This window comes from Gallus gallus, chromosome 24 (assembly GCF_016699485.2).
Source record: "Gallus gallus isolate bGalGal1 chromosome 24, bGalGal1.mat.broiler.GRCg7b, whole genome shotgun sequence".
Lineage (NCBI taxonomy): Eukaryota > Metazoa > Chordata > Aves > Galliformes > Phasianidae > Gallus > Gallus gallus.
This window is the reverse complement of record NC_052555.1, coordinates 4,765,259-4,783,899: the sequence shown is the minus strand read 5'-3', so window position 1 is coordinate 4,783,899 and position 18,641 is coordinate 4,765,259. Positions and strand designations below refer to the sequence as shown.

General features: G+C 44.2%; 1 protein-coding gene across 8 annotated transcripts in view; it reads left to right on the top strand.

The window, feature by feature from the left end:
* Positions 1-18,641, top strand: part of CADM1 (cell adhesion molecule 1) — a 157,883-nt gene that overhangs the window by 98,829 nt on the left and 40,413 nt on the right. For all 8 annotated transcript variants that reach the window (XM_015298223.4, XM_015298222.4, XM_040652175.2 and 5 more), the window contains exons 2-5: positions 7,012-7,158; positions 8,520-8,672; positions 11,492-11,629; positions 13,438-13,593. In XM_015298223.4, coding sequence (XP_015153709.1) covers positions 7,012-7,158; positions 8,520-8,672; positions 11,492-11,629; positions 13,438-13,593 — 594 coding nt within the window. The remainder of the gene's footprint in view (positions 1-7,011; positions 7,159-8,519; positions 8,673-11,491; positions 11,630-13,437; positions 13,594-18,641) is intronic.

The window sequence follows — 18,641 nt, the reverse complement described above, 5'->3', positions numbered from 1 at the left end:
CACCTCCAGGGATGGTGACCTCCCTACCTCCCTGGGCAGCCTGTGCTGGTGCCCAGCTACTCTTTCTGAGAAGAAACTCTTCCTAATACCAAAGCAGCCCTTAGAAAACCAAGCAGAGTGAACAGAACACAATGGAAGGTGGGTGAAGAGAAGGCATCTCCCACCATTGCTGCATTTAGGGCCGATCTTGGCTCTTCCCATAAGTTAGTGTGGAGCTTTCACCTGGTCTCTCTATCTTTTTCAGTTCACCTTCTGAGAAACAATGAACCTTAACAAAGAATTGTTCTCTAGCTGGAAAAACAGAAGCATTGTACTTAATGCCAGGTAGTTCCTTAATCGATGCGCTTCATTAGTGACAGGCAATAGCTGTGTTATTACAGATCCATGATACTGAAAGTTGGGGAATAGTTTCTGTGAGTATTAATCCCCCACCGCCCTTTTTCCACCACAGAAGCACTCTTTTAGCTTGTGCTCTCCCAGCGTGAACGCATCAGGTGCTGCCAACACAGCGACAGAATGGACGTGGAAATCAGCGCCCTTCATCAAAGCGATCCTTTTTAATCCAGCTTTTTTTTTTTTTTTTGGTAGAGGAAGGATAACACACATGAAATTTGAAAGCAAACATGAATGCCATGTGAGCATTACCATATCATTTTGCTATAGTCAAAACTTCAGACGCAGAAGTGGAGCTGCTTATATCCCATTTCCTCCATTTCCTTTGAGCGCCGTCTGCTCCATTGGGCTCTGAGGCTGCAGTGGATGCTGTGCTATGGAGTAGCTGTCACCCACGGTAGGTGGGGATTTTACACAGGGCACAACTTACATCAGCTCATTGGAGATGACAGCAAAACAAACTTGAAAATGAGATTTTCTAGAGTTCTGTTTGTTTGCCAGCAGTACTTTTTTTTTTTGAAGAGCTCTTTCCCAGAGGAGGTATGGTTGCATTTTGGCCATACTAAGGCAGTTGCTCGCCATAGAGAAGGTTTTGAAGTGACAGTTTAAGAGCTACTTGAATGCAGGAAAATCTCAGAGATACTTGACTGAAGGTCACGAAAGTGGTAATTAGATCTTATTAGAAAAGAAAGTTGCTGTTTCAAAAATGTTAGATGTAAATCTTGGTTGAAAATAAATTTTCCCTCCAAGGTTGAGAGTGAAATTGAAAGAATAATTGTTCGTAAACATCCATGTGCAGCTTCAGATTCTGTGGCTTTGAAGGGTTTCCATTCTTCTTTTTGCCTGGGCTGGGCACAGAAGGAAGACTTCAGGGCAGAGAGGTGTCAGTAACTGGCAGCCAGCTGAAGTGAGCAAACCCTCATGACGGGCTGGTGGGGCTGAGAAACCCAGTTTTGTGCTAAGAAATTGCTCTTTCACATTATAGACCGAAAGCCTTTGGCTTCTTCAGCAGGAGTATGAGTAATTTTCACAATGCAGTATTATTCAGTGTTATTGTCGTCATCTGTTCACAGCTGTACCTTGAGCAGAATGTGTTCCTCCCACTCACTCGGAGCTCTCCTGGGGTATGAGTGTGAGCTCTGGGCACCTCCTGTGCCCATCTCCCACCTCCCCGCTCTGTGTGATGGTGGTGGATGCAGATGTGCTCCTCTGTGGCCCTTGCGATGGCCATGGGTGCTAACCATGCTCTGAAGTGGTGTCTGTGGTGGCCATGGACATGTGCTCCAGTGTGAAGTCTTGTGGCCACAGACGTGCTCCAACATGGAATCTGGTGGCCACGGACGTGTGCTCCAATGTTGTGTATGGTGGCCATAAACATGTTCCACTGTGGAGTCTGATGACCGTGGATATGTTCTCCAATGTGGTGTCCCTGTTGACCATGGACATGTGCTTCAACATGGAGTCTGTTGGCCACAGACGTGCTCCAATGTGATGCCTGTGATGGCCATGGACATGTGCTTCAATGTGAAGTCTGATGGCCATGGACATGTGCTCCAACATGGTGTCTCTGATGGAGATGTGCTCCATCATGGACATGTGCTCCAACGTAGTGCCTTGGATACATGCTCTAAGGTGATGCCTGCTGTACACCAGTACTCAACCCTGCTGCTGTGTCACTCGCAGCTTTTAACTTGCAAGGCTTTCAGCATCTCTCTTTGGCAGACAAAATGGACTGGGAGATGCGAAGAGACTAATAATAGTGCAATTACACTCCCCCAGCCTGTCAATACTAACAGGTGCCCTTGAAGCTGGTGCAGTCAGTGTCTGAGTCTGGAGTTGTGCCGCTTGTGGAGGCAGAATTGTGCATCTTTGTGCAAAGCAGCTCCGTTAGTCATCAAAGGCACTGATTTAGGACTCATTCCTCGAGCACATCTTTCCTACGTGCCATGAGCTGTGCCTCATGCTCTTATGTGCACGTACATTTTGTAGACAGCCCGATCTAAAATTGCTACCATTCTCTCATGCATGAAAAGATGTCGTGAAATTAACTCTGTAGAAAGCAATTGCCTTTTGTTGCCGACACAATTAGTGTGGATTGTCCATTCTTCTCAAAAGTTGGAGTGTGACGATGCTCCGTGTTAGAACAGCCAGCTCGGGCTGCAGGGCCAGATGCACTGAGCTCCTGCAACTTGCTTTCAGCACGCCATCATCATTTCTGTCCCATCTCCTTAAAGCAGATTTGCCGAGACTGTAAATGGTGATTTGTTTTCCTCCTCCTTGCTGCTCTGTAGCATCTGATGGCTGCGGGATGACTGTTCAGCTACTGCGGTCTTTCTGAGGAGGCATCTTGTGATGCTTCATGGGGCACTGATCCTTGTGATGGGTGGGAAGGGCACGGGGGCCTCTCGGTGGAATAGCAGTGACAAGGAGACAAGGCCTTTGGTGTAGGTAGATTGCCAGGTGTTTATCACCCTTCTTTAATGCTCCTCTCAACCTTTAGTTGGTTATTTAATCGTTACATTCTTCTTAGATAGCTGAAATTGGTAAGTTTCGACATCAAAATTACATTAATTCTGTGGGTTGATCATCATGTCATATTTTTCCTCCAAGACACAAACACATACGTTGTATAATTGAGTGTAGGGTTTGTTTTTTTTTTCACTTTGACTTGATTTATTAAGAGGAATTTCGTGAGTTTACACAGATGAGGTTTCATGAAAATTACTCTTTCTTGGAAAGTGTTTCTGTCTGTTTTCACTGTATGGAATCAGCAGTGCTGTTGTCCATGATGAGGTGCCTGTGGCTGGTGTTGTGCTGGGAATTGAAGAGGCATGTTCACAAGCACGTATTTCTCATCTTTCCCTCTCCTCCCCCTGATTCTTCTCTCCATCCCGATGTGCTGCAAGTGGAAAAAAGAATTAATTTTCAATGTGACCACTGCGTATGAGCCAAGGTCCCTGCGCTGTGCCCACCTAAGAGAAACTTGTTCTAACACAATTTGCTGTTCAAAGTCGTCTTACTTTATAGCCTTAGAAACAAATACTGCAGTGGTCCAAGGCAGAAATACAAGTGTAAAAATTAATTGTTAAGCTTCTAGCCGAAATCTTTCCCTGAGTGCATTACTTCCCTCCATCTTGTCTTTCCTTCCTGTAGGTTTTCTACATTGCACAGCCACAGAATTGCTTTAGATTGTAAAGGAGACATGCAGAGCATTTTTTTTCTTTCCCTTACATTGCAGATATCTGTTTTGGCTATTGCAAGTGCTCATTAATTATATATATGTATGATGCATGTATATCACAGAACCAAAGAATGGCCTGGGTTGAAAAGGACCACAATGCTCATCCAGTTCCAACCCCCTGCTATGTGCAGGGTCGCCAACCAGCAGCCCAGGCTGCCCAGAGCCACATCCAGCCTGGCCTCGAGTGCCTCCAGGGATAGGGCAGTTCCATTTGTGGCAGCTCCCCCTGAAGCCCACCCTGGCAGCTGGCTCATCTCACGTTCCTGTTTTCCTCTCTCAAAAGCAGTGCATGACACTTCAGCTCAAGAATATTCTTGCATCTTACATCAAGTGCAAGTCATCCAGTTTGTGTGTAGGCAGTGATGAGAAGCTCAGTCCAGGAAAGCATGTTTTGAAGAACTGCCTACCTGTGAGCGCAGGTTATGTGTGTGCACAGGCAGAAAGGTTGCCTGCTGAGTGTGGGTAGGGCTTAAAAAAACTGATTTTCATTTGCAGTTTTTTGTTCTCTTTTTCCAGGGCATTAATGACGTAAGAAAATGGTTGCAGTTCTTTCACTTTCACTTCTTTCATGCTAAACTTGATCTCCTTGTGTGCATGCGAAGGGATTCAAATACCCTGTTGGAAATAGAGACGTGATTCTCTTTGTGGCTTTATAAACAGAGCCCAAAGGGAAGTGAATTACGTGGGCAAAGTTGAGATTTAATCAAGCAATCCTGCCCAGGTTTGAAATATGAAGTCTGGTCTTTGAGTCTGTCCCTTATGTTATAGAGCACTGAGGAGAGTTCTTTATCAGTAGCAGCCTTCCTTTTATTTTTTACTCTCTTTCTGTGATTCTGTATGAGGTCTGTACAGTTCAAAAACTGAGAAGTTGTAGATGTTGAGAAGCTGTGGGTGCCCCATCCCTGCAGGCACTCAAGGCCAGGTGGGATGGGGCCCTGGGCAGCCTGAGCTGGTGGGGGGCAGCCCTGCCCATGGCCGGGGGTGGCACTGGGTGGGCTTTGAGCTCCCCTCCAACCTGAGCCCTTCTGTGATTCTTCCTCTCTCCACCCAAATCTTTATGCCATTAAAAGACGTTGTGGTGCTGTAAATGGATGTATTTTGGTGGAAGTAATACTCCCCGGAATGCTTGCATAGCGCGGGTAAATATTAGCAAATAACTTCCTGAAATGTTTAAGTGAAAATGGGTCTGGAGAGTTCTCGCTTCACATTGCATGTTTATTTAATTTGAAGTTTGTAATTGATGCTGTTCTTGGTAACTGGGAGCAGATGTGAATGCAGATAACCAAACGCGTTAACTCGTACTGCCTGGTGCTGCTAGTTAAGCAAACAAATTTAGGTCAGCAGAGCAAGGGAATCTGTGCAAACAACAGCCGGATAGGATGCCCTCTGGTTCAGAATAAATACACAGAAATCCACTATGGTTGAGCTGATGGCTGTGTCAGACTGTGGGATGTTGTCCTCGTGTGCCCTGTGCCTCTCATTAACCCCAAAGCCTGCGGGAGAGCAAATATTCCTTGAGACAGATCCTGACTCCAGCCTGGACCTCAATGCTGGACTTCCAAAGCAATCAGTCAGCAGGCTTAATGTAGCAGCATTCCAGCATGAAAAGCTTCAGTGGCTTAAACTTCAAATAATTTATTTCTAAATTACTTGTACTGTAATTTTTATTAATTCAAATAGGCTTCCAAGCTGATGTAAAACTCAGTAAATGCAAGGAACAGTTTAATGAATTGAAAATAGGACTGAGTCTTTTAAAGTAAATGTAAAAAAATATGCTTGCAGTAATTGCTTAGATGGAAATCAAGTCTTAATAGCTTTGTTAATGATTTGTAGCGAATATTGCATTTATGAGAACATATCAAGCTGATCCTTGTGCAAGAACCTTGTTTTGAATGGGTTTGATAAAATCATTCCCTGGGAGCAGTTGGTGGTGGTGAACATTTTTGTAGGATGGAATCGTAGAATCACAGAATCCTTGGAGTTGGAAGGGACCTCTGAAGGCTGTAGAGTCCGACACCCCTGCAGTGAATAGGGACACCACAGCTCTGGAATATTGCAGCATAGCCTCTGCTGGAGTCTGGCTGTGGGCAGGGGGGGGCTGAGGATCACGTCTGGTCATTGGTGTCCTACCCACAGCTGTCTGTGATCAGTGTCAGACCCGCTTGGCTGGGTGTAACATCGTGTATCACAGTGCCTGTTCCTAAGTGAGGGATGCTGTTGCATCCCCTAGCTTTGCCCAGGTAGGCTGTAGGTGCCAAACAGTTGTGCTGCCATGGTTAGAAGTGTTGAAGAAAGCCATAGTGAGCCTGTTGGTAGCACATGTGTGCGGCTGGGTGCTCATCTTCTGACCCGAGAGGTTTGATGGTGGTCAGTATAGTAGCATCTCGCTAAAAAAGCTGGAGAGAAGACAAGGAAAAATACAAACCAGAGCATAACGAACATCCCTGGGTGTTTCGAGTCTCAAAAGTTTCTCCCACTTCCTTGGGCCATCTACAAGTGAAGCTGCATTGCGGTTCTCCCCATGTCCATATGGAAGGCAGGCAAGCTGTGAGCTGCCCCCAGGAGGGGCTTTGGTTCCTCCTCCCATCTCCAACACAGCTCTGCTTTGCTGTAACCTGAACTGGAAGACGTGGAAAACGTGAAATGCAAAATGCTTTTTTTTTTTTTGCAAATCACGATCCTCTGCATTCTTTATAACGCGAACCAGATTTCTCTGTGTGCATCTGATGTAATGATTCAATTCATTAGAGAGAGAGTTTGGAGGTGGTGACCTGTAAATGATTACAAGACTCCCACGGCATAATTGCATCGAGTTCTTCTTTCCCGCCTCTGGACATTAATAGCACCCACTGATGAGACGTAGTAAGTGAAAACCAGTTCACAAAGGCGTATCTGCTGAAGCCAAAGGACAGATGCTTCTTCCAGCAGATTTTTCCTTCAAGGAAATTTAACAATATTCATCTTTTTAAGGGAGGAAGGACATTTCAGGTGTTTCCATGCGCATAGCATGGAACGTCCGCTCCTGAGGCTGGTATGAGGATAAAGGATGGAGAGGTGGATAAGTCCAGGGAGATTTTTCCCTGCTCATCATTTTTGGTCATGATTTAAAACAGAGGGAATTAAGTGACTTGTTTGCTCTGCGATGAGGCTGTACGGTGGTTATTTGGCAAGCAATTAGCTGTACAGCAGTCATTTTTCCACTATTCCCACCATGGACCTCTTTTCCAATTACTCCTCTTTAATTCAATTGTTTCCAGGATGGTTAAGGGGAGGAAATCCATCCTCACGTTCCCTGGTGTTGCTCATTTGAGCATTCCAAATGGAACTTCCAGGCGTCATTTATGATTTTCATATCTCCTCTTCCTTTCCTTCCTAAGGTGATGGCCAGAACTTGATAACAGAAGATGTGACGGTAGTGGAGGGGGACGTTGCCACCATCAGCTGTCGAGTCAAAAACAGCGACGACTCCGTGATTCAGCTCCTTAATCCCAACAGACAGACCATTTATTTCAGAGATTTCAGACGTAAGTTCCATCTTCTCTTATTTGGTGACAACTTTTCCTGCACTTTGCTCGCGGTTGGGATAAAGGATATGCTGAGATCTTTTAATTTTATGTTGGACACTTAAAGTTTAGTCAATTCTTTAGAGGGCAGATCAGACAGGCAATCATAATCTTTCTCCTTAATGGAAACCTTGATGGTCCCCTTTAAAAGTCAGACCATCTTCTTTGCAATAGGAATTGATTGTAGTAATTCAGGGTGAATTGCAATTGAGTGCCAAATATTTAGCTGACACAAACAAATTGAACAGGGCAAAGCGGAGGCAGTGTGATGTTCTCAGAGGTAATCTGTTTGGTGGGAAGGCTGAGATTTTCAAGACTATCTCTGCCTCATTATAGCCAAAGCAAAATCTCCCATCACCGTGGGGTCCACTGAGCAAACCTGGCTTTGTTTCCTGTCGTGACCACACCACCTCATAGCTGCAGTGAGATGTTTGAAATGGTTTGTAGTGTCACAACAGGGACCAGAGGCACTGGCACGTTGTGCTGGGTGTTATAGGAATGCCTGGCAGAGCGCATTCTCTCCCAGAACACCTTATGACCTATCTACAAGTACAGGCAGGCTGTGGAGCCTGGCTTGTTTCACTTGTGCTAATATTTGTGGCCTCTACGTTTGCTGGTAAGATTCGAAACATTCGGTTTCCAAATTTCTGAACAGCCACTACAGGTCAGGAAACAAATGTTAAATTATCCTTTCCCTACTTCGTTTATCTCTCGTGCTGTTCCTGGTTTACTCACTGCACGCAGTCCAAAATGCATACATGTAAGAGTGGATTTTCACAATAAGCAGTTTACCTATGCATCATTAAGCTGTCGGAGTCATAGAATCATTCAGGCTGGAAGAGACCTCTCAGATCCCCAACCCATCCCACCATGCCCGCTGTCCATGTCCCCAACTGCCACATCCCCATGATTCTGGAACCCCTCCAGGGATGGTAACCCCCCTCCCCCCATTGCCCAACCACTCTTTTGGAGAAGTTTTTCCTAACACCCATCCTGACCCCTCCCATGGCACCTCTGAAGGTAAGCACCACGTGGAAAGCCTTGCTGCTGTGCCCAGCTGATTTGCTTCTGTTGATTCTTGGTAACGATTTGAGAACAGAAGCGTTCTGCAACCCAAGAGCTGTAACCCAAGAGCAGGATTGCAGCTGTAACCCAAGAGCAGGATTGCAGCTGTAACCCAAGAGCAGGATTGCAGCTGCAGGCAGGAGCTGTGCGGTGCTGGTTCAGATGCTGCTCAGATCTCTGCAGACTTTTGACTTTGTGTTGGGAGAGGGACTTCTGCATCTGTCGCCGCAGTCGCTGACGATCCCTTTGCTCCGCAGCGCTGAAGGACAGCAGGTTTCAGCTGGTGAATTTCTCCAACAGTGAGCTCCGAGTGTCGCTGACGAACGTCTCTATTTCTGATGAAGGACGGTACTTCTGCCAGCTCTACACGGATCCGCCACAGGAAATTTACACCACCATCACAGTGCTGGGTAAGGACCCAACGGGTGCATGTGGTGAACCTCTCTAATTGCTGATGAATTTTGTGCTTCCAGTGGTCAGGCTAATCTGATCGTGCACTAAATATTTTCTTCCCAAACTCGGGGATGTGAAGGATGATATTATAATGAAGACAGACAGCATCTTTGCCCATCCGTGATATTCCTTAAGGGCAATTATTACCAACAGCATAGCTCAGGAGCCTCCTACCAGATGAAGACACATAGGTTTTGCATGTTTCTCTGTTGACTTATCCAGCGAAATGTAAAGTCAGCTAATGGGAAGCGATCGTTTCCTATTAATTGCAGCAATTTTTTTTCACTTTTAATGGAACATAAGATCTTTCACTCCACATCCTAAAGTTGCTCGTTGCTTTAGGAACTGCTATTTGAAGAGTTGAAGTTAATTCTGTCTCATCCCTCCCATTCCCACCAGCCAAAATACATTCACAGCTGGTCACGCTGAGCTCTTGCCTTGCCTTCTCTTGATGCTTTGCAGGGCTGTGGTGGATATGCAGCTGTAGGGCTGTGGTTACCAATAATAGCAGCTCAGGCTATTAGCGCTCTTTCTACAGATTAGCTGTGGCTTTTAAGATTCTATTAATAGGAGAACCTGAATCACAGAGGATGATACGATGTGAGATCTCACTTGCTGATTACTTTAAATATTTCTCCTTTTATTTAATGAGGTTTGGTTCTTAGGCTTTTATACGTTGCTTAAGTAATGTTTATAAGCGATTCTAGTACAGTTGTTGTGTTTATCAGCAGCTTTTAACTTCTCATACAGTTTTCAGTATCCATGTGGATGATAAGCTCTATTCCAGCTCTTCTCAGTAATGACACCTAAACAAAAATACTGTGTTGTATTTAATTTCCCTACTTAACAGTGTGTTTGAAATAATGCTATTTACTTGATTCATTTATAAGCTGGGACTGCATGTCTCCCATGTGGGAGGTGTAATGCAGTTGGGTATTGGTGGTTTTCCTTTTAACACACGTTAGGCTTTAGAATTCAAGGAGAAGTCTGATTTATTTTCTATTGTTGGTCTTTTGCTTCAGCTCCTCTTTAGAAAGATGTTCAGCATGACCAGTGTGTCCCTGCCTCTCCCTGGCATTCATAAGGCGGTGAGCCTTTCCTGTTCGCCTCCATCACATGTTCAGGCAAAGCCATAGTTCACAGGGCAGGCAATAAAGATAGATGTTTATTATTAGAAGGCTGAGGAGGGGAGTGTTTATCTTAGCTAACATTTGTACTTCGAGACAGGGTGTGCAAAGCCAAGGATAACATGCCTGTCTTTTCTTCCATATTATTGACTCCCCGATTAGGAGAAAAAATGGGACAGGGCTGGAGAGTAGTTATCCATGTCAGTACATCGTTGGTCCTCGTAGGGATTCATTCTCCACCAAAGATCTCTTAGTCATTACTCAGTCTCCTATATATTTTAAGTTCTATCAAAGAGTAGTTTTGCTGATCTGCTTCTAATGATACTCTCTTTGGCGAACAGAGCAAAGTTTTGAGGCATCCTTCTTTGTAGTCAGTGTCAGAAGAGAGCTTCACGCTTTCTTTTCCTCCAGTAATGTTCTTCCCTCCTCTTCCCCATGACTTTAATGCCTTCAGTGAGACTATATGTAGATTTATTCATGCTTAATTGGAACATGTGAAAATCTCCAATATGTAGTCTGTTCTGTTCTTCTTACAGAAAAGCCACAAGTGACTAATTAGTCCATTTGATCATCTGGATGATATTTATACATATTTGTTCTTCATTAGCCCAAGAACGCGTTAGTCACATTTGAACTATACAGTTGCTTAATCATATCGATCAGAGCAAAGTTGAGTTTCCTTTGGAAGTCCTGATTTTTTTTCCCCTGTGAGTGCAACTCCACACCACATGAACTCTTGATGTTCATTTTTTCTCACTCTCCGGCTACCGGTGCTTCCATGGGGAGAGACTCTTTGCTTCTGTGTCATCACTGTTAAGCTTGTTTATCACATCTCTGTGTTAGGCTGCAGGCTGAAGCTCTGGCCTGTTTCTGAATCTTACTGCCTTATGTTTCATGCAAGACTCTTGATCTGTAGAGGAAAGTGGGGAGAATGGTCAATTACCATCCTAGGGAGATGCATGCCATGCAGTGCAAGAGTTGATTATTGGATGCGTGGTTGAATGTCTCCTCTTCCTGGGGCGGTGTTGGGTTCAGTTTGTGGAGGTAGGCAGGCGACTGCAGTCCCATGTGCTCCTGTGCTCGTTGCCTTTAGAGCATTTTCAATGAGCTTGATGGTCGCTGGCCTGCTTCCACTCCTTAAGGCTGAGACTTGAAACTGAACAGCAGGAGAGAAAAATTGCCTTCCGAGGTTAGAACTGCGGTAAGTAATGCACTTCCAAATGTCAGCTTTGGTGTTTCCTCTCCCTGTCAGCACAAGTCGAGAAATGTGCATGAAGTCAAACTGTATTTTTAAATAGCAACGTGCACAACTGAATGCCATGGATGATTCAGACTCTTCTGCAGATCGCTGCATTGGTAGGAGGCAGAACAGAAACGTAAGGATTTGATACGTGATAATTTGTGAAACCACTCTGATTATTAGGTGGAGAGTGAAGGCGCTTACTCTGATTACTGCAAAACCATCTATCAAAGGATTTGATCGATCGAAAGATCAAGTAAATGCTGGTAGCTACTTTGCTCCAGTAGGCTTTATGGGTTTTTCAGAAGTCTTTCTTGTCTTGTGTTAGCGATCAGAAAATGTCTTACTTGCCTTTTCATCAAGAATGTGTTGTGATTTTGGTTTTTGTTTCGTTTGTCTTTCGTTTTAGTCCCACCACGCAATTTGGTAATTGATATCCAGAAAGAAATCGCTGTTGAGGGAGAAGAGATTGAGCTGAACTGCACTGCCATGGCCAGCAGACCAGCCACCACCATCAGATGGTTCAAAGGCAACAAGGAGCTGACTGGTACGTGTATCCTCCCAGTCACCCTTTTTTCTCTCTTTCCTTTTCACATGCTGAAATGATTTATGTAACGTTGTCTGCTTGTTCTCTGTTGCCTCCTTAAAAAAAAAAAAAAAAAAAAAAAAAAAAGGCAGAAAAAAGCAAGCTGTTTTAAACACCAGCTCAGGAACAAAGGAGTATGTGGGCAGACATAAATTATTCTTTAACACAGAAGGGCTGAACTTCGCGTTGTCCTCTGCCTACCTGCCAGACTTAAGTATAGGCATCTGGAGCCTTTCTGTAACTGCAGGTGACCTCCAGGAGCCCTAAAGCTGTGTGGAGAATTTATTTCTGTGGCTGTTTGTATTTTTCTGCCCTGTTTTAGGTATGAGTAAGATCATCTGTGCTTTGAGCTGTGCTTTGATTTTCAGTTCATCTGCACAGCTCACTCTTTTGTTTATGGAGTATTTTTCCTGTCTTCGGTTGCATATTCATATAAGAAGTGTTTCTCCTACTCCCCTCAGCCTGGTTGCTCCTGGTATTAGCACAGTTGAGTCGCTGACACTGATTGCATGTGTCATGCTGTTAGTTTTAAGTCTGCATGTAGATGTGAGCTTGGTTGACAACACCTTTGTGCTGAGACAGTGAAGGGCTCTCTACAGAAGTCCAGACTCATTACTTCAAATGCAACCCCCCTACAAGGGCAAGATAAAATCCTCTATTTAAGTACAACACCTACAAGCATCTGAGTATGACACATGCTGGGCTTATGCTGATAAAGGTGGAATGCAAACCTGCTGCTTCTTGAAGTGGTGCCCCACTGATTTCCAGCACCTGTTGTCATCTAAACGTTACACAGATCTTCAAATGATCTCTTTCTTGGTTTTCTTTCCTATTCTGGCAGGCAGCAGTGCAATAGTTTTTGACCCTTCATGCTTGACCTGTCCAGCTTCTTGATTGAGTTTTCTTGTGTTGGCAATTGAATCCCAGCTTTGCTTTAGCTTTGAAGACTGCTGAGCTGAGTAGTAGCTTCTTGAAATACCAGTTCACCCTGTGGATTCTTTTGGATGTTTTTTAAACAGAAGTCAGGAAACTGAAATACTGGGTTGAGAATAGAGTGAAGCCTTTCCTCAAGCCTAAAGGGCTGTCGCTTTCTGCAGCTCTCCTCATGTTTTACTTAATTATATCATCCTGAAATATTTTTGTGTTTGGAAGACCTCTGTTGCAAGTTACTCCTAACGTTTTGACTGTGCAATCTGAATTCTTAAATAAAAAGCCACAGATAAGAGTATTTGGAAGCACAGTGGAGGCATGCTGTCAGCAAGTGATTGCAGAGGGCATGGCAAAATCCTCTCTCCTGTCTCTTCCTTTCTTTCTTGGTTCTGTGTTGTGTGTCACATCATCTTTCAGGTCGTAAATCCTGCAGTTACTCTCATGGTTGCTCTCTCTGGAGTACTGCTGAAATATTTCAGCCTATCAATACGACTTTTAATTAAGTTAATCTGTTTAATCACTTTCCTAGCTGATTGTTGATTCCAAAGTGGGAGGGGATTTGTAACTCCATTGATTGAAGAGTTCGGGGATTTGGGGATGGTGTAAAGGGATTGTTAATCATTCTGATAGTGTATGGTAGATTTTAATCAGAAACAACTTCACGGAGAGGTGCGTTGCTCCATCCCCACGTACCTCCCTGCCATAAAGCCTCGTGTCTAAAGAGAGGAAACAGGTGTATGAAGGCAGCGTGTCACCTGGGCACGGACACAAGGAGGGTGAACGTCCCCATAGGTACACCCATGATAACTTTCTGGTCTTCTCTTCCATTTCCTTCCCAGGCAAGTCAGAAGTGGAGCAGTGGTCTGATATGTACACAGTGACCAGCCAGCTTTTGCTGAAAGTGGGACGGGAGGACGACGGGGTCCCTGTCATCTGCTTGGTGGATCACCCCGCTGTCAAAGACTTGCAGACACAACGCTACCTAGAAGTCATGTGTGAGTAGCAGAACTTCCAATGGTTTTAACATATAAAATTACTCACTGAAGAGTTCAGGAACCGTTTGCCATCTGTTTAGATGAAGCTGTGCAGGGTGTTGATGGTGCTTATAACCTGTTTTTAAAAACTGAAACCAAAATGTTGTTTACATTTAATTGTCAAGTTTTGACTTTTCCCAGCTCTTTCGTTTACATCAGATTTGCACCACAAAAAGTTCCTGGCTGAGCATTACGGTCATCAGAACAGACTAAATCTCAGGGGGTTGGAGTGTTTTCTCTTTTAGCAAAAATCTCTTTGAAATGCTTTTTCTGTGATGCCACATTAAAGCAACTGGACACCGTTGTGAGTTTACTGCAAATAAAAAAACCACTGTGCAAAAGAGGCATTGGTTTTGTGCATTGTGAACATACAGTTGCAGCTGTTTTTCTAAATTAGGGCAGGATGAAGTGCATGGAGTCTTCAGGAGCACCCCTGACAAAGGCCTGGCCACTTTCGCTCTCATGTTCCCATCATGTTGGGTGTTAATAATGCATTGCACTTTGTTTAGGAGCTGTTCTACTGTATGTGACGTTAACAAGATCTCTGAGCAGTTATCTGGAAATACCTGTGGTCCCAAATGCAGACATGCCTGACTTCCAGCTGCTCTACACATATGCTGCTGCTCAGAAAGAGCTCCAAAACCAAAGTCAGACTGTCCTCCCTGCATGGCTTTGGTGCCTCAGAAAATCAGGGCTGCACGGATGATTCCCAGTGCTTATTTTTGCAGGTTGACGTCGACTGCAACATTACGCTGAAAGGGAAAGAGGAGGTTGTATTAATTTTATTTCATTTGCTTCGTTATGTAGTTTCATTATGAACGTCTTGGTTACAATTCTCATATCTCTGAAACTAGCGTGAAGTTATGTTCCTGTAATGAGGAAAACAGGAACAATCAGATACTTCCTCAATTGGCAGATACTAGATTTCTTGTGACTGCGCTAATGTGTAATTCATTTATGCAAACTTCATGTCCATTAACATTTCTTGTAGAGCTCCATTAGCTTTAATAATACATTAGCACCTTTGTGAGGCTTGATCAAATACTTAACAGGGAAAAAAAAAAAATCCTATTTCCAGTATTATGTTGATATTGAATTCTTCCAGAGTTTCTTCCCCGTGTTTGAAAGGGCATCAGATTTCCTTTAGGCTCCCTTTTAGAAACTCCACTGAAATCCCTGATACTTTGATGGAGGGGAGAGGAGCAGTGTTTGTGGGGAGGAAAAAAAAAAACGTAGCAAAATCTGTTCTGTTTTTCCTCTCTATCAAATGAATCCCATTTGGACTACTTTCATTTGCAGTCTCTACAGGGTTGCACATACAATGAAGGCAAAGCACACGTAAAATACAGTTACTTGGATGTCCTGTGGGACGCGTGTCATCTTCTGATAATGTGTTGGAGGCTTCTGCTGCAAAGATTTTACCCTGATCACTGATTTTAGTGTTCCCTATGGCTGTTTCTGGAGCTGAGCATGTGCTTGTTGGAGTAGAACTAACACAGCACCTCCTTGTGAGGGAGAGGGGGTGGGTACGGAAAGGTCTGTTGAGTGCTCTGGTCAGAATTAAACTCAGAGCTTGTTAACAGAAGCTATGTGTATATTTACAGGGAATTGACCCGTGTTAGTCTAGTTAGTTTTTTAGTGGGCAGGAGCAGATGGCTTGAGAGAAGAGAACCAGAAGAAAAAAAACACGTAACGTCATAACCTTGCAGCTCCCAGCAATTAGTGGCTTCGGGACTTCATGTGCTGGAGGACATCCAGACATGAGCAGTTGGTGCCTGCTGCTGGACCTGAACCTAGGGTAGAAAAGGCGGTCAGGGAGCAAACCTTCACCCCTGAGCTTTTCTTGCTTCAATCTGATGACTGCAGCTCAGTTCTAAGGGAGAGAGAGAGCAGGAGGAAAATCTTGTCTTCACCGATCAGCATCTCAATCAGTGCTTCTGTTGGCATGAACTCAGCCTCTTGGGGAACTCTGACAATCAGGCCTAATTGATACTTTCTCAATTGCTTTTTAGATATGAGACTTGCAATCAGAGCACCAGATCCCTTCCGATGGCTGTTGATGCACTGCCACTGACCATTCTTACTTTTCAGGCACACGAAATGCTATGTCTCCAAAGAAGCAGTGATTAGCAGCCACCCATCGGGCCAGTGTGTTTGGTTTTTGCTGCTTCTCTTGCAGCCACGGGGGCATAACTCCAGATCAGTCAGCTGCGTGGCATTGGTTGAGTGTCTGCTGTTCCATTCTCTCCCTTTAAGTCTCACCTATCTGTACCATGGGCACAACAGATCCACCTTTTTGGAACACCAGCAGGATGTAGTAAAGTATTTTCTCAGCAGATGCTGTGTTTCTCTGCACTTAATGTATCCAACCTGAGCATGTCGGGGAAGGATGGGAGGATGATGGATGGAGCCTTCTTGGATAACGAGGTATTGTTGTCTGACTCCATTTCAGAGCATGGAGAGATTTCTTTTTTGAAGAGATGATTCAAAAGTTTAAAAACAAAACCGAGCCACTGAAAACTACAAAAATAACACGTTTTGTGGTGGGGGGTGTTTGTCCTCATGGGAACTCCTCAAAGTGCAACCTGCAAAAGGGAACAGGCAGTGAACTCAGTGCCATTTGCATAATGTTGAAATGGAAAAAAAAGGCGTTTTCAGAGGTCAGGCTCCCACACAGCCCAGCCATTTTGCAAGAGAAGGTTATTTCTGCTGTTCCTCATACACTCCTTTGTGGAAGCAGTGCCTCTGTGATGCTCCCGGATGGAGGAAGCAGAGCAGAGATGGGAACAGGGTGCAGATCCGGCTCCTTTGCAGCCCGGTGGGAGGGTTGCAGTCCTTTCTCCCTCCACTGTTTTTATTCTACCTTCCAAACATTACATTTTCTCTTTCTCAAGCAGTTTTCTTAAGGAGAAGCGTGCCAAATGTGGTTCAGGGACCTTGAGGTGTCACTGGGAATCAGGAACGTTCGTTCTTGTTTTGGTGCGTTTGGAGGCGTTGCCTGAAATATGCATTTGTTTAATTGAAATGCTCTTCTTGGCATGAAAGGGGAAAAAAAAAAAAAACAGGTGCAAAAATGGAAGTCTGCAAAGTGACCTCCTTCACTGTGTTTTAAAAGCAATTCATTGCAGTGTTTTCGCCTGTGTTGTAGTTCAAAGGAAATTGCAAACTTCAGGGTTTCTTGGTAACTTCAGGAGCGTATTTCAAGCTGGCTCTTGGCCTTGGCACCCCAGGCTGCAGTTGCTCCAGTTGTCCTGAACCACAGAGAAGCAGGTAGTGTTCACGAAGGGAGACAGGCACGGTAATTTCAGGCTGTGCAGAGTTAACGTGTGGGGTTTGTGATGATGTTGAACCTTGGAGCACCCTGTGCGTGTGCAGTACTAAACCCGGTGTCACTGTAGCAGTGATTTAACAGGGTAGTTGTTCTCTATCCACAGTGTGATTTGTCATCTTGTTGTCCTCTTCTCTGCTTGGTTGTTTCTAAGTGTCTCCTCCAGTGCTGAGCATGTAGAATCTTTAAGGATGGGCGCAGTTGTTTTCTTTGTAACCTGAGAGATAGGAATGGCTGCTTTGCTCCTCCCCTGGCAAACTAATTGAACTGTTGCATGATCTGATAAGGGTCCATTGTACATTCTGGTCATTTATTACCGTACCATAAGCTAAAGTTGGAAAAAAATGAATAGCAGCTTCACCCGAATCTGAGCAGTGCATGTACTGGGGTGCAGAGAGGGGGTGTTCTGCTGCAGTCAGCAGAACGATGACTAAGACGTATTCATGCTGAGTATTAACTTGTCCTACTCAGGGAGTAAGCTATTTATTGCATATGTAATGTGGCACAGCCTGGCCCTTTGTGAAGCTTTGAGATAAATGCTTCCCTATGAACGCAGAGTGTGTTATTAAAAAGAAATCTCTGCAAACAAGCATTCTGTAATATTTATGAAAATCTCCTGGTAATGCTTTTTAAAAGCAAACAGAGTTTGACAGATAGCGCTGTGTACTCACAGTAACAACAACACTTTCATGCTTGATTAATAGCCAGTGAGCACACAGCCCTGTGCAGTGGATGGCTGCAATATGTTGTATGGTGTTGGCTTGGAAATATATGTTGAGTTGGGCTCAAGTTGCTTTCCTTTTGTGATTCAGATCATTCAGTGAGGGGTGGAAGACCGGCGTGTTGAGCGTAATTTTAGAAAGGAAATGAAGCACCAAAATGCATTAAAATATCATTAAGGAATTAAATGGAACCAGATACTCTGAAACATTTAAGTTCAGCTTCTGTGGTACTTTTCTTTATGTCATTATGTGATCCTGGAAGTGGAAGCGTGCAAGTCCTGATTTGACTCCTCTCCTCTCCTCTCCTCTCCTCTCCTCTCCTCTCCTCTCCTCTCCTCTCCTCTCCTCTCCTCTCCTCTCCTCTCCTCTCCTCTCCTCTCCTCTCCTCTCCTCTCCTCTCCTCTCCTCTCCTCTCCTCTCCTCTCCTCTCCTCTCCTCTCCTCTCCTCTCCTCTCCTCTCCTCTCCTCTCCTCTCCTCTCCTCTCCTCTCCTCTCTCCTCTCCTCTCTCCTCTCCTCTCCTCTCCTCCTGAAGTTATAATGAATTGCATATTCTATTTTTTTTAGTAGCTATGAGTGTACTTCTAACATATGCACTGAAGGAATCTGTTATGGCCTCTGCTGTTACGGTGGGAGAATGCTTTGCACCCAATTATGTTAAAAATCAACCATATATGTATGCTGTCACATCTTCAGTAATCCTTATATTTCTATCGAGTACAAATATTAATTGCATAGTATGCAGTGAAGTGATTAACATCAATGTAATTTATCATCTGGAGGTTTCTTAAAATGAATAAATGAGTTGTTTTGTTCAGTGAGGTGTTGACCTCTTCTGAAACTTTGATTTAAAGCTTTCTTTTCTTTTTTTTTTTTTCCCCTCCTCTTTTTATAAATATGAAAAGCACCACAATCAGCCAAGTGTTCAGTTATTTGATTTTCTGGGGCATTAGCCACTCTT